Source organism: Galleria mellonella, unplaced genomic scaffold (assembly GCF_026898425.1).
Source record: "Galleria mellonella isolate WM207_F2 unplaced genomic scaffold, CSIRO_AGI_GalMel_v1 utg270, whole genome shotgun sequence".
NCBI classification, from domain to species: domain Eukaryota; kingdom Metazoa; phylum Arthropoda; class Insecta; order Lepidoptera; family Pyralidae; genus Galleria; species Galleria mellonella.
This window is the reverse complement of record NW_026442062.1, coordinates 2,775,614-2,792,902: the sequence shown is the minus strand read 5'-3', so window position 1 is coordinate 2,792,902 and position 17,289 is coordinate 2,775,614. Positions and strand designations below refer to the sequence as shown.

At 32.2% G+C, this 17,289-nt stretch overlaps 1 protein-coding gene across 2 annotated transcripts; it reads left to right on the top strand.

Annotated features, from left to right (window-relative positions):
• Nucleotides 1-1,249: 1,249 nt before the first annotated feature.
• LOC113514575 (uncharacterized) lies at nt 1,250-15,728 on the top strand. 2 transcript variants are annotated; one of them, XM_052895293.1, is made up of 7 exons: nt 1,250-1,335; nt 12,125-12,219; nt 12,763-13,036; nt 13,123-13,220; nt 13,993-14,216; nt 14,736-14,955; nt 15,525-15,728. In XM_052895293.1, the coding sequence occupies exons 1-7, from the start codon at nt 1,311-1,313 to the stop codon at nt 15,726-15,728; spliced, it is 1,140 nt and encodes a 379-aa protein (XP_052751253.1). In that variant the 5' UTR covers nt 1,250-1,310. The 2 variants fall into 2 exon arrangements, with proteins under 2 accessions (XP_052751253.1, XP_026754482.2); XM_026898681.3 differs by lacking the exon at nt 1,250-1,335 and adding an exon at nt 11,224-11,470.
• Nucleotides 15,729-17,289: the final 1,561 nt, after the last annotated feature.

The following is a 17,289-nucleotide window of genomic DNA, read 5'->3' as shown; positions in this document are numbered from 1 at the left end:
GCATACATTCGTAATTAATACCGGCTAAGTCACTGTCAAGTCACGCAGTGAAGTGTTCCGTTATTATCATTAAGCAAATTATGGTTAAGTGACGATTTCTTTAAAGAATATTTATATGGAAAAATAGTTACTGTTTCCCTTGTTAAGACGAGATTGAATATAGCAATAGATTCTTTTTCGATATCACATGTATGAGTTAGAAAGAAACGGCGACATCCAGCGTCTTGTTCTTTCAAACGATAACGAAAATGTATCCCCCGATAATTCTGTTTGCCATTTACCTATGGCTATATTTTTTCTAACTTTAAACTGTCCTTAAGAGCAACATAAGGAAAGTGGAACATAAGAGTAACAATAAAAGGAGCACGATATACTACTGCTATAAATGAATACTTGAAATAAAAATCTATAGCAGATCGAGCCACCTCGACACTTATAATAGTCAATTTCAATAGAACTACAAGAAAAAATAATGAAAAAAAACGGATAATTTATCAGGCATAAGAAAATCGATTGATGTCCAACAGCAATATAAATAAAAAATGGATTAATTAAATGAATGCTTCGATTTATTACTAATTTCATATAGATGTATTTTTGGAATAATTACAACAACACTTCGCAATTTCTCATTAAGTTCCATTCAAATAGACTATTTTAGCCTCTTATTTTATTGTTATGGGGAAACACTATTAAGAATGTAATTCTAAAGACATACTTTTCATGAAGCTTATAAAGAAACGTTAAATCTCACTATATTATTGAAATCACCATTCGAAATGAAATGCTACATCATTTCAAATTGCTATTCATAGGAATCATGGGTCATTGCCCCAGTGGGACCCTCGTAGATTAGCAACGTAAAAACAAAAATGGCCGTATTGTTTTGTTTAAAACCAGTGTTGGCATAAAGGGTGGTATTCCATGATTTTAGTTAGAAAACGGCGTTGGGGCTCAGCCAATAGCCAACGTCCTACTCAGCGATAGATAGGGGATGATTTTGTATAATCAAGCGGTAAGCGCTTCATAGACAAACGGTACGCTTGTAAAAGCACATTACGCCACAAAATAAAATAATAATATAAACCGTTTTATTTTAATTTTAAAAATAGTAATGAACTAGTCGTTTTGTATTTTTAAATTTTATTTATACAAAGATATAGATATATTTATTTAACAAAGTATGTTTGAATAATATAGGTAGATATTTTAAAAAAAATATTGTTGTTTCAGGAATATTTATCTAAAAACCAGCACGCATTATTTACAGTCAAAATGCAATATTATTGCCAGACTTATACAATAAAAAGATGAAAATGCACAGAACATTTTCATGTAAGTATTCTTAGGTACTAAACAATAAGTATTTCTGACAGGTTCTCACTTCTTAATGAATAGTCTAATGAGCTGACATTCATGTTAATCAAAAACTTATCGCAAGTCTTGTAACTACTCTTTTCATAAACGAAATATTATATTCCAATGACAAATCGTAGGTATATTTATTATATCTATCTACCAGAACAGATGAAACTTATTTTTATTAGATATCTACTTATGTATTTACATTATTTTACATATCTACAAAATAATTAGGAATACATTACAGTTTTAAATGGAATGTAAATTTAATTCATATATTGATATATAATATTATTTTAGTACTTTGTCATAATTACTTCTGTTGAACATTAATATAATGTCAGGAGTAGTGTGAACGTATATTTACAATGGCAAAGTATCAACTTGCTGACATATTTATGAACATGAGTTCATAAAATAGAAGACAGGTTTAATTAGTTATACAATTGTTTAATTTAAAGTACATTTACGATCTGTGAATAATGATAATTAATATATTATATTTACTTAAGATGTGAGTTATAGTTTAATTATAATGCCTAAATAAATTTATAATATATGAATGAAACATTCATAATATTTATTTGAAAATTTGTAATGCTTTTTTTAAAAACTTTCTTCTTAACTTTTCTTGAGTCATAATAAAATGTATCTTGATGTAGAGAATATTGTGACAAAAGGAATACCTTTTATTCTATAAAAGTCAACATATGGACATATATCTGCAAAAAAATATAATATCGAACTTCGATTTAATATTTATAATAAAAAAAAGTAACAAAAAGAAGTACCTAAATGCCAAAAAAGTGGTTGGGTCAAAATATACAATAATAATAATAAAAATAAACAATCATAAAAAAAGTCCATAAACCATTTTTTTTTTAATTAAAATATATTAAAGCTATAAATAAATATTTTTTTATGAACTCAAGATTTATAAATTAACATAAATATGCCAAAGTTGAAGCTAAAGTGGTGTGTCTATGCAGCGCTACTCCGCTATCGGGGCGAGCGTTCACGGCTCCCCTAGTCCAATATCTAGGTCCCATCCCGTGCGTTTACACACATTATTGCAGTTTGATGAATTGCCCCACGTATAGGTACCTTTATATGCCGGTCAATGAACCCGGTTGGAAAAATGAAAAAATACCGGTTGTACCACTTTGCGCGCGGGCCTTAAGCAAGCCTGGTGTCTGTTTTTGTCTAATGAGTTACATCTCGCAAATGCTCTATCTGTTTACTGTATGTAGTTGATTATATATATGTATATCAATACATTTAGATTAAAATTCTATAGATATTTAAAATATTATTGTATATTTCTAAACTACTAGATCATAAATAAAAAACTACTTTACAGTTTTTTTTTTCCTGTAATACACTTAAGTAGTGTTATTATTTTTATTAATGAAAACAAAAAAAATAAATTATTACAGTGCACTAAACTTCTAAACTAATATTTTAAAAGTTTCGTTTTTTGTTTGTTGTGATTAACTCAAAAAATATATAACCAATTTTAAACATTTATTCCTTTTAGAGAAATTTTGACCACATTGTCAGCTAGTTGCTGTATTTTGTTTTAAAAAAAATGAGAGAATACCCCCCCCCCCCCCCCCCATACTATCTACTCATGATACATGTATCTTTTTTTGTGAAGGTACGATGGGTTTTTTTTTAATGAATGATAATGGAATGGTAAGCCGCCTACGCTAACGGTATTCACTGGTGGGGCACCAATGAGGTATGATAAGTGAAAATAAAAAAGAAGGTCAGTTAGCCCATCGTGATAAATACAAACAGAATCCAGCACGATGGTTTCCAGGGGGAACCACGTGGAGGTCGATCTAATAGAGTATATTGCTAGCAATGGGACGGGTAGTCTGCATTACTAATAATCCCTTCCCCCAGGTACGACGGGTTTTTTTTAATTGGATGAAATGGAATGGTAACCCCGCCTGCGTTAACGGGTTACGCTGGCGGGACACCAGTGAAGGATGATCGATGAGGATGAAAACAGGCCAGTTAGCCAATCATGATGAATTCATCTGGTATTAATCATGATAGTTTCCAGGGAGAACCGCGAGGAGGCCGACCTGGTTGGGTATATTGCTAGCAATGGGATTCTCAGTCTCCATTACTAACAATCCCTTTCCCCCCAAGGTACGACGGTTTGCTAATGAGTAATATATGCATATAGCTCCGTATTTTTTTTTTCTATTTTCATGGATAAAATCTCCAATAAAAAGCGAAGGTTGATCACTAAACAAAATTGAACAAGAAATTGAATTTTTAACTCGTTATTCGGTTTAGATCACGTGATCTGTAATTCATTCGGATGAACAATCGCCTATAGTGCTCCGTTTTACTCTTTAACTAAACTTAATATATAAGAAGTTTGTTCGTTTATATCTTAAATGTACTCGTATATACTTTGTCGACGAATTAACAAACAATAGCAATTTGGTTGTATCGTCGTAACAGACAGAAATAAATGAATACAAATCACTGAGGCTAGACGATTTGCGATTTGTTTACGATCACTATTCCTGTTTGAGACACTAGATACTGGACAAATCAATTATAATGTGATATATATCATACGATATATTATAAATTTTATATGTTATATTATAATGTAAAATAGATTATAGAAAATAATTTTATATGTAATAAATATAGATATAAATATAAAATATAATAAATATAGAAAAACAGATAATGCAATTTTTGTGATTTCATAATCGTCGCAATTAACTATTTTTTTTTTGTTTTGTATATTGTAATAACTGGAAGATACAAAAACCAATATTTTTTTATAAAACTTTTTTCGTTTTATTTTTTTACTAATAATTATAATAGTAGGAAATCGGGAAACAATAAATTATCGCTGTAAAATAAAATTGACGTAACTCAAAAAGTGCTACTTTATGGAAAGTATATGTATTAAAACCAGTAATCGTAAAGTATTATATAATATAATATATAGAAATCTTATATATATATACTGGAATAATTTTTACAAATTTAATAAATATTTTGCTCGTAACTTAATACTTATGTATGGTTAATTTTATTGCTGAAATGTGTAATATCTGGTTTGGTATGAAAAAGTATGTATAAATATTTTAACTTCAAAATTTCAAAATCATGTATACAAATAATTATTGTGTTATATTTACAGAACTGTTTTTAAAAAGTGACAATTATGTTTTAAGTCCCGTGGAGAAGAACGGAATCGGAAATGAAGGAAAATCCTCACACTGTGAGTGTAATGGAACAATACTCTTTCTTTTTTCTTAATCAAATTCTGTTTTTATTGGTACGAAATGTACATAAATGTCCAATCTTTATTAATGTCAGTGAACCCGTGTAAAACACAAACTAAAGTATAAAAATATAACGCCAAGTCAATATGTAAATTATACAAATGTGATAAATCTTACTTTCCGTTCATTACACGATAACACTGACCTACGACAATGTATAGTACTTTGTCGGTTTGTACATGTCTGTGTGAATGTGTATGTAATGGTGTGCGTGCATTTCGTAGGTTCATTCACCTTGCCAGTTGGGGAAGTTGGGAATATGGGTGGCGTAGAAAGGAATTTAAGATTATTTTTCCCAGAAGAGTCTGTACTTTGCACAAAAGGAACTGTCTGCTCAGATAGTTCGTCCCATTCGTGTTTCTACCGTGAAGTAACTCTGTTCTGAATAGATGTAAATGAAAGAACAACAACGCCTGTGCTGTGTGAAGTCAAAGCAATAACTTTTAGAAAATCTTTGTTTGTTCCAGCATCACGTAAAAACAACTGCACAGAGTTGAATGCGATTTTCATTATTGTGTTCTTGATTTTAAAAATGTGAAGTTTGAAAATTCGTAGTAAGTGTAGTAAGTAGTAAAATCTGTATCATTGTTTTTTATTTTATTTTCACTACTTCTGAAATAAATTCGTACCTTCGAAGAAGTAACAAAGTACTAGTACAATAATATTAAAATATTCAAAAAAATACGTGACCAGTGCCATGACACTGGAAGCATTAACTACATTTTCATCAACACCTAATTATATTATTTCAGGTTATAATCAAATTTGATGGAGATTCGAATTTATGAAGAAATCGTCAACTTAATGTAATTTGAAAGAGTCTCCACAGTTTTCCTGCGCGATATTTAAGCAAGTCGCCGAGTTGCATTTTTGCCGCGCACGCACTTGTGCTTCGTGTGTGCGTGTATCACACATAATTGTATATATTCATAAGGGTTAAGACCCTTAGTTCATAATAAAATTTCCTTCAGTTTAATGAAAATTAATAAGCTTATTTTTTTATGTTTTGGAATCTATTTTTGGATAAAGAGCAATATATGCAATCTTTTTTTTAATACGTGAAAAAGATATGGCAACCCCGCCTGCGCTACCGGAATACGCTGACGGGGCTCCAGTGAGAGGTAATTAGTGAATATGAAGTCAGATCAAATCAACTTTAACCACGTTCTTTCCAGAGAAAGCCTACAGTAAGGTGCACCTATTACTAACAAATCCTTACCCCTCAATGTACCCTGTCAGATGGACGTTCATATGGTCATGGTGAATCAGATCCCAAATTATCGTGATTAATTTGAAGATTTAATGCAATAGAACAAAACAATTATTATTTATTATTCATTTATTAATCGAAAGGATTTACTCCCGTATTAATCTTTACTTTTTATTGTCAGTAATTATTTCAATTTGATACTTTCATATGAGCAAATTTTACGTTGACCGGCTGTGGTGCCCTAACCCACAAACAGCACACTCACGTAATAAACACCGACGCATTTCGTCTCCAGACGTGATCGCTTGATGTTAATTTTTATTTTGAAATCAAAATGTTCATGAGGGAAATTTATTTATATATCTTTAAAAGGCAATGTCGTTTTGTTTCGTAGTCTCTGCCTACCCTCTAAAGTATAAGGAAATGCATTATATTTAATATACAATAGTATAATATATAATTCATTAATTAACAAAATCCATTCCTTAAGACTAGTATCTATATTAATTACTGGGATCTCGTAAAATTATTTTACCTAAAAAAGTTATATCACTACAGTACAAGGTATGTATATTGGAGGAAAAAGGATTGTTAGTAATGAGGTTTAATAGCCCTATTGCTAGCAATGTACCCTATAACGTCGACCTCCACGCAATTCCTTCTGGAAACCATCATGGTTAATTCTTGTCGAATTCATCATGGTAGGCCAACTGACCTGCATTATTTTCACCTACCATCTTCCACTGGTGCCCCGCCGGTGTATAGCGATAGCGCGGGCGGAGTTACCATTTCATTGTCACCCATTAAGAAAGTATGTATATACATACCTATTTTTTTGTATTGTACCATCACTTCACACCAATCGCCTGGGCCTCAAACTAGGATACCCTGTGTTGCTGGTGATGGTGTGAAGATCACTTGTATCTAGTCATGCGGCAGCGTATACAGCTAAGTTTATAAAACACCTTTTTTTAAATATTAACTTATTTTTTTATGGGATGAATGGGACAGAGGTACCCAAGCAATCGACTTTTGTATAAAGTCTCCCTCTGGTATCTCTCCTTCTATATTACCACACCGTGATACTCGAAATATATTTTGTATGTAATACGATAAACTGTAATTAAACAAATAATAAGTCTCCTAATACGTCACTGGGGAGAAGAGATTGTTAAAAATGCGGATTACCAATCCCATTGCTAGCAATATACCCTGGCAAGTTGGGAGGGAAAGGAATTGTTAGTAATAGAGACTGAGAATCCAATTGCTAGCAATATACCCAACCAGGTCGACCTCCTCGCGGTTCCCCTTGGAAACTAGCATGGTTAATTCCTGTTGAATTCATCATGATGGGCTAACTGGCCTGTTTTCATTCTCATCTATCACCCTTCACTGGTGCTCCGCCAGCGTATCCCGTTAGCGCAGGCGGGGTCACCATACCATTTTCATCCATCAAAAAAAAACCTGGTAAATTAATTTCCACCAGGTCCCCCCCGGAAACTATCGTGCTGATTTCAGGTGTATTTATCACAATGGATTAACTGACCTGCTTTTTCATTCTCACCTATCATCCCTTACTGGTGCCCCGCCAGCGTATACCGTTACATTATCATCCCTTAAAAAATACGTCACTGGACTGTTGTTACCTACCAGTGAGAGATTCTGTACAAAAGTTTTTTACTTGGGTGCCTCATACTCTAATTGTATTTCTGTAGCTAAGCCTGGGTGCTTGCTGTGTGCTTAGTTGTGTTTCAGTTTGAAAGGTGGAATACGGTAGCGAAATTACAAACTTACATCTTTATCTTTTTAAATGGCAACGCAGGACAAGTAAAGTAGGTAGTCTGTGGTGTTTATGGTCTGTTTATGTCTACAGGCGACGGTTACCTCTTCCATCAGGTGAGCCATCAATTTGTTTTTCTATGTTACATAAAAAAAAAAACCTCTCGTAATCTATGGCTGCGGAGGTCATCAATTATAAACGTACACAGTTGTTTATACATTTTAAAGAAACAATGAACTCGTAATGATCCGTGACAATCTATGTTAGATACAATATAGACAGGCAATTGAATGAATTCATAGAGCAGACATTATAAGGTTATAACAATGGGGTCGATTCTAAGAAGCCATTTATCTTAACCTCTTATCCTAATATTTAAATTTCATGGTTTGCGAAATTACTATTTTATGAACTATTATATACTAAATTCATTGTAATTTAAGATTTAAGTCATTAAATTTATTCGAAATTTTACATTAATATATTTAACGTTAAATTGAAATTTAATTTTCTGGAAATAAGTTTAGGGAAATGGCGATTCAGAATTGAATGTATTATGAAATATCATCTTTAAATCATTAACTTCTAAGTTTAATTAACATTATGACATTATAATAAAATGAATAATATTGACTTTGACTAAATGATATATAAATACAGAACTATTAATTAACTTTTGACAATTTTGGAACAAATTCCATAATTGTCCAGTATTATGCTGGCAATAGCAAATTGTAGTTAAAGACTGCCATTTTAGCTATTACCCTTGGGCTTGATGACTAAGACTGTTACTTTTCTATAACATGCAAACTTAAACATAAACATCTCTACAATATCATCCCTGTGTATATTTCGTATCCCCAGGCATCTTCAACAGAAGTATAATTAGTTTTTTCCACTAACGACCCATCGTCGTGCCTTTGGCAACAGCTGTCCCCAACAAAGTCTAACGTTTGCTTACGACATTAAAATCCAATTACGACTAGAAAACCATATATCATGGTGTATATATTGACGGTTTACTATAAATTTTTCTGTGCACTTTTTTGAATAATTGTAGGTCTACGCAAATAATATTGTTTTACGCATCTTAGATAAATAATTCTATACAACATACAAAGTTATTTGTCTAAATTATTAATATTGACATAGAAAGGGAGGGAGACTTTGTACAAAAGTCGATTGCTTGGGTACCTCTGTCCCATTCGTGTTTCTACCGTGAAGCAGTTGTGTTTGCATGACTGTGTTTCGATTTGAAGGGTGGGATATGGCGTGAATTTACTGGGTACAGAGAAATAACATCTGAGTCCTCAGGAATGGCAACGCATGGGGGATATTATGGGTGAAATAGTATACTCTGTTATATCCATGGTACTGCTCATGTCTATAGGCGACGGTTACCACTTTCCATCAGGTGGGCCGTCAGCTTGTTTGCCATTCTAAGTTGTATTAAGAAAAAAGGAAACTTTAAAAAATTATATTAGTATCTATCATATCAAGTTTCTACTCGCAGCATAAAAAGAGGTAGGTATTGTTTTTTAATTTATGATCCAACAGCGTAGGTACTGATTTTTATTTTACGTTTTACCCTATATCTAAAAGTCTCTAACTACGTCTTTACGCAATATGACGTCTTTCTCTTTAACTTGGATTTCCTAAAATAATATACTTACTCAACCGATACTAAAGATTATTTAGAAAGCTACATTATCAGCGAGTAACATAGACTGTATATTATTTTCAGATAATAGAAATCCCTACAAAAATTACAATAATGTAACGCGAAGAATAAAAATTTGCCTATTAACATAATATAAAATACTAATTTACATTTCTTTATAAATTTTATTCACACTTCTCTATCAATCTGTGCGACGCTGAGGCGGGTCGCTAGTTTAATAAATAAATATTAAATATAAATAGATAGTAATGAATGTAGTATTACTTTATCTTTAAAGATTAGAATCCTAAAACGATATAGTGCCGGTGGTACACCAAAACAACCGGTATAAATATCGCTGTCCCCTGTGTAATTAGGACGTGTTAAGTGGAAGCCATATAAGCACGCCACCCGAATAGTGATCAACGGACCAAGTAATAAGCGAAAGCGATTATAATTATTACAAAATTATATTATTTATGTTCTGTAATATGTATCTAAAGATATTGAAAAGCACAATGTTTTGAATCACATTTTAAATTTTATCAATTTATAATTTATACATAATATATATTATATTTTATCTATGTTGAATGAAGTAAGAATCTTTGTGCGTATAATAAATATCAGAACTCAATATTATTTAGAATTAATTCCATTATAATACCCGCTACTAATGTCATATCGAAATGTAAAAACTTTTATATATTTTTCTGAGCGGATTTGAATGAAATTTATAATCACATTATGGATTTAGGAGTTCTATAATATATATTTAAAAAATATGTATTCATAAAATTCCACGCTCGCTTTCACTCGCACTTCAATACCAGCAAATTTGGGTGTGCACCAAATCTTTTATTAGACTTACATGTTTCAAATAGTTTTAATTAACGTGTTTATTAGTTTTAATAAGCGTGCAGCGGGCACCCTGCCGTTCACTCTTGTAATATAGACCTGTAATTTCGGCTACGTAACCCTTCATTTGGGTATCGTCGACCCCCACAATTCGGTGCTCCAATTAGGGCACGTTTATTGTACCGTTAACTTAATGAATTCCACCACACTCGCTCTACTGTTTGATCTGAATTATACTATACTAATAGTAGGACGGAGTTGTCGGAAGAGAAGACTTTCGATTCGTATTAAAAACAAAAACTAGACATTTCATATTATACCTATTACTTGCGGCTCGCCCCGTTTCGTACGGTATTGTTCTTAATAAAATACAGCCCATACCATGTTACTGTATGTAGCATATACTGTATATAGCATAGTATATGGGAAAAAAATTCTAAAATTAATAAAGTATTTTTTAATTTGTCCATTACAAATATATATATAAAAATTACCTTGTGGACCCGTCATAGAATGGCCCACCCCCTTCTTTTCCGTTAGTATCGTGTGTTAATGGTCGAGGGATAGGCAGCAAGGTCTCTCTTAAAACAACACTAAAGCCTAACTGCGGCTATCAATCCGCCTTCTAAAAGTGATATCTACTTGCAAAAAAAAAGTGGACAGTTAACGGCTGATATGATCATTGTGAAAAAATAAACAAAAAAAAAATAAACAAATCTTTTCTATTTACAATATTATAAATACTGGTATAATGTTTACTATACTTTGCTGCATTATTACACTGCTATAGTGTATCAAAAACTACAATAATTTTGCCTAGGTTTGAACCTTAATTTATTTAATATTAACCTTCCCATCAGCAAAATGTAACTGTATAATAACATTCCTTTGTCTAAAAACCTATTATTATAATACAAAAAAAAAATATAAATTGCTCTTGTATATAGACTGTCTTATATCAAATTAAAACTTTACAATTAGACATATTCAAATAGACAAATGTATTTGAATCATAGATTAAGAAATTTCAATACTAATCAATATCAAATTTAGAATTAATTTAATGTTGCCACAGAATTAGGTGAAACCATAAAATAAATAGATTTATAAATAATTACTAATCCTATAAATAGATATAATGGCGTCACGGAATATAGAAGACATTCACGTGACCCTACTAAATAAGTTACTGTCAGACTCCGGACTAGAATGCATCAGATCGGCTCCAGAATCACCGGAATCATTTTCCTCATTAGGAGAAATTGAAGAACAAGGTATGTGTTCGTCCACTTCTACTAAGGATTGCCCCAATTGGAAATTTAAAACATATGTATATTGATACACATATCCTGCCTAATATATATATTATATAATAAGTTTTTTTTTCTTTAACTTAGAAAGTCAAACAAACTGACGACCCACTTGATAAAAAGTGGTAATTAAGGCCTATAGACATGTACAGTACCATGGATATAACAGAGTATTCTGTGTGCCATTCCTGAAGACTGTCATGCGTCCATACCCTGCAATTTCATATATCCCGCCCTTCAAATTAAAACACAACTATGCAAACACTCTACGTCAAAAACACAAATGGAAAAGAGGTATCCAAGCAGACGATTTTTATACAGTCTCCTCTGATGCCACGCAATCACACCTAGTGTTCTGAGAAACTAGGAAATATACATTTGAGAGCATAACCGAGAATACCTAAAGTGAAGCCAATACAGATAAATTCATTTCCTAAATATGTCTGACGGGGAATCAAATCCGGAGACCTCGTTTACGCAAAGAAACGTGAATCTCAAGCGTCTTTAAAAGTTCCTCAAACTTAACGAAGTAATTTAAATTTTTATAATGTCAAAAAATACACATCTTTGTGTCAGATCATATATAATTAGATAATAATAAAATTAATATTAATTTAGGTCCATGTGAAGAACACGAGGAAGTTATTCCTGAAGAAATTCCAGAAGAAGAGAAACAGCAAATTGTAGAAGAACTATTCGAAGAAGAAACAGAGGTCAGTTAGAAATAAGAATTTTATTTTTAGAAAAAACGGACAAATACTACAATAGATGCGATTAAATATGGAAAATAGAATGAGTAGATATGATTCATTACCAATTTCTGGGGAATCGTTACTACCATCTAATGCTTTTTCCATGCACCTAGCAGATTAATTCTATGTCTGAAATTTTACGATAAAAAGTAAAGATATTTTGTAAAAGAATGGTTCAAAACTTCTCATGAGTAATTCCACAAGTTAAAATATATATGTATATTATTTATTATCTAGCATATAAGACAATAATATCTTAGTACTTAGAAGTGCCAAAATACAAGATACCTGTGAACAGGTATTATGGTGCTGTTCATTAAAGATTTATCAATGAGCAAGTTACCAACTTATATGCCTGATGTTAAAAAATTAAACTTGATTTAAATTTAAAAAGTCTTTATTTCTTAGTTAGAAATTAACAGCACCTGTTCTACCAAATTTAGTATTGCATATTAAGCATCACGCAATAAATAGTACAAGTACATTGATGATTTACTTTCAAAGGTCTTCCCATCGCCTTCCTTAAGACGTATCTTACCTGACAAAATTAGAAAAATAGAAGAACAAAACAAGATCCATGTACTTCCTGAGGAATTCAAAACTGATATCGATCCAGCAGCCATACCTAAGATAGCTTATACTGCGCAACAGAAGTATATAGATATTCTAGCAGAAATTGTAGGTTGTACTAAATATAAGAGCAGTTTGGCAGAATTCTGGTTTCTGGATACCTTAGCTAATTTGCTAAGAAGAGCACAAGAAGATGAATTAGATAGACGTAAGTGAAGTTATAGTATGATAAGCAAGTATATGTACGAATATGATTAGCTAAACTATAACCCAATAACTCGTCCTTGTTTTTAGCAACTCAAGCCATACTTATACTTTGGTTTTGTGAGTGGATGAAGGAAATACAACACTTTGATGCAGCTGACCGAAATAGAATGCTAAAACGTTTCCAGGTACTTAATATTAAAACATGGATTCATCTCACTAATGTTCTCAAGAGATTTTAATTAATTGGGAATCTTAACTGTAGCGTATGACTTGCTATAATTAAAATAACATTATCCCAACCAATAAGCAATACATAATAAATTCTTAAATAATGTGAGACTTTCATACTTCTTTTAATTTAAAGGTCATTTATCATTCAAATTATAATTTAAATATTTTACTGTGCTCCTACTTTCTGCTTGAAGTCCTGATCAAAATGTTACGTTGCAATCTTTTCATAAATACTTCTCAGCAAAATCAAGAAATCAGAATATTTCTCGTTAAATGCATTTGAATAAGTAAGGTAATAAAAGACCAAATTAAGAAGGATTTTTTGTATGGAAACGGAGTAAGAATTCAATGTATTACCACTATGTTTTATTCTATAAATTCGAAGCTACATTTCATATAGCTAATAAGGTTCAAATGGTTCAGCAAGATGGTGTGCGTAAGTAGGTATATAAAACACTCATAAAAAACGAGACAGCTAATATGACAATTAGCTGGGAAAAAGTTGACTAGTTTTTAAAACTCAATGTTTTACTTATATATTCTAAAGGTTTACTTACCTGATTTGCTATAAGCACTTTAAATACTAATGACGATTTTTTTACTACTCATCTATTTACATTATAGACAATACTAAACATGAAAACCTTGCCATATCAGCCATTTGGTTAGTAATTAAGTTAATCTATAATTTACATCTTAACTACTAATAAAAAATAAAAATTTCAGGATAACATGGTTTCTGCGGCAAGATTTATAGCAGAAGAAGAGCGGCTACCTACTCCAACTGAAGCGGGTGTCTATTACCAAGCTCGAGAAAATTTACCTGGTGCACAAGAGCTGGGTCCCAATATTCCGACGGAATTAAAGCAACACCTTGTCACGTTTAAGGGTGCAGCTTATGAATGTTCTTTGAGAGACCTTACAAAGATCATTCATTATATTTTTGATTTGTAAGTTTACCATAGGTACTGATTCTAAAAACATAAAATAGCTTGCCTAATATTTATATTTTTAAAAAGATTTACTCTATGATCTCGGTTTAAAAACTGCTGCTTAATAGCGAGGGCGTGTTTACTTTAGGTTTATAGTCGTCCATGTCTTATATTTAAAAAAAATACAAATATGTATATGCCAAATACGTACTTATAGATATCTACTACGTCATCAATTACCTGTCACCCAAGAATAATAGAGTTTGAAGAGCATAGCGTAATTACTATGACTGTGTAACACTAATCGTCTCCGACCTAGAATGGATGCTTACAAAATTTAAATGCAATTTTGTTTGCAACACAAAATACAAAACTCTATTAAAATTGTAAAGTGGAGTGTACTTGTAGATACCTACAAGCTCTGTGCTGGTGTACTTTTATACCTACGTTTTATCAGCTATCCATTTCTTAACAGTCAAGTAAATAAGCTGTTTTAATTGCCATACCTAATAGCGGAATATTTTCAAACGTTTTTAGATTCAGCACCGACTATCAATATAACTTGGTGCGTTCCATCTTCACGTTTACTCCCGAGTACATGTTGATAGATGCACCGTTCCAAATACAAAATTCTAAAGGGCTTTACGTGCCCTTGAAATTCAAACCTAAAAAGGAGAAATCACCAAAAAAGGATAGTAAGCAAACTAAAGGAAAAAAGAGGGAAATCGATACAGAAGAATATTTGGCTTTGATGGAGGTATTTTTAGTCCGGAGCTTTTCGTAGCTTTCCTTTATAAAATATTTTGTTTTATCCTATGAAAAATCATTAATTTAAGTTTTTTTATGCCATTCAAGCAAACAAGCATACGACCCACTTGATAATAAGCAACTGCTTCATAGGCATTTATTCATAGGCTACTGTAACTACAGTAGTCTATGAACGCCTGCAACAGCAGGGACATTATGTACATGCGTGTTGCCGACTCTAAAGAAATCTCTTTACCCCTTTTTTTTAAGAACTCCATGCTGTAGTCTATTGGAAAAACCTCGAAAAAATTAAGTAAGCTTGTCGTAACTTGTAGTATGAAAAATTTTACCTTCCTGAAAGTAACTATCATCTAGATGTATATAATTAATATGATAGAATACACCCACATTATGAAGATACTAAAAGTCATTCCTCCCCCCCCCCCCATCCCTCCTTTCCAGCATATTATTGGGAATATGTTATCGGATTCCGCTACTTGTTTAGTGCAACATTTAGTTTCTATTCAACATCCTATCTACTTATCCTATCCATTGTCAATATTCTTATGTTTTTAACAGCTTAAAGCCAAAGAGGAAAGGGAGTTGGAAGAACAAGAAAAAAAGGACCGCGAAGATTGGCATCGCCGTAATCACATTCTGCCCCTCAACTTCGCAGCTGATGATGCCTTCTTCGACAAGTACTGGCCTCCGCCACCGCCTGAACCGATCATAGAACCTGAACCCGAGCCTAAGGGCAAAGGAAAAGGGAAGGGCAAAAAATAATTACTCGAGGAGATAAATTTATTAACTGTTGATTTTATTAATTTCCTGTAATTAAAATAATAAAAATATGCACCCGTATCTCTTAATACGTATGTTATACTAAGTATTATGTTCTCGACTGTTATCCCTTATCAGCCATTATTTGTCCACTGCTGAATATAAACTATTAGGGGTTTGTCAGTCGTTGCCACGCTTTATTAGTCGTTGCCACGCTTAATAAAGCGTGGCAACGACTATTGGCGGGTTAGGGACCGCAGTTAAGCTTTTGGTGATGTTTAAAGAGGAACGCTACGTTCCTCTTTAAACACGTTAAGTTCCCTTAGTCGCCTCTTACAATACCCACAGAAAAGGAAGAAATATCCCACTCTATGCCGGGACCACATTGCATCTTATATACCTTATGGATATCGTATCGATTATTATCATTATGTTAAACGTAACACTTGATAGATATGCTTACATTTCCCCGAACAAAGAAGTCAACATAACGGAGCGAGCCTACTGCAATATTTCAAATTAATTTGTTAACGGTGTTTTACATCACTGGATAGTTTGTACCTTTATATCGACCAAATTTGAACTGGCAAACTTCTAGATGTCAGAGTACCACAGAGTAAACAGTATTATTAGTATTTTGTAACTAGACGTTTAAAAGATATGTCTAAACAGAGTAACGAGTCCTGAATTGCCATATGTTAATTCGGGTATAGGTATGCGTTAGGCCATAGATAGTACAAATATCTAATTTTGCATGGTAAAGTATTCGTCGTAATAAAACATCTTGTTACCGATTATAATTTCATTTTTATTTCATATCAATAAAACTTTGTTTGACTGTACATTCAAAGCCACTATTACCAATCACCGGAATGTATGAGCGCCAAAGCTCCTCATGTACAGCCTTACAAAACTGTACAAGAATATCATCTTTGCGTCAGTACAGTACTTGTGCAATATAAATAGTTACAATATTATCAATTTACAATTCAACTTTTATCACTACATTTGAATTGTTCAGTCTATTTCAATAAAAACTGATCTAGTCTGGACAAAATAAAGCATTAAACGGAATATGAATGATTTATAATACCATTTATAGCAAAACAGTTGTAGGTATTAAAAGTTATCGACTAGAACCACATATTTGAAATAGACTAACTCATCGCGATACAACTAACACCAAAGACAAACATATCCATCGGTAGACACATTTTCGTTACCGCACACGTGAGCAAGAACAAGACGACGGACCATGATGCCGTTCCGTTCTGTCTAATCTGTCGTATCTATCAATAGATTCGTATGTTTAAGGGCAGTATTCATGACTGGTACCTACTTAAAATTTATTAACCTCGTGTGTTTTACATCAAACCGATGTCCTTTTCTATTAAAGCATCATCTTCCTATTTTAATTAAATTTGGTATGAATAAGCGTACGTATAATTAATAAGATACTAAAGACGATTCTAAACCGCTTCTCTATCTAAAAAAAAACTACAATTTAAATTTCACAATACAGTGAAATTATTGTTCTAAGGACTAGTCTCGCTAAACTACCAAA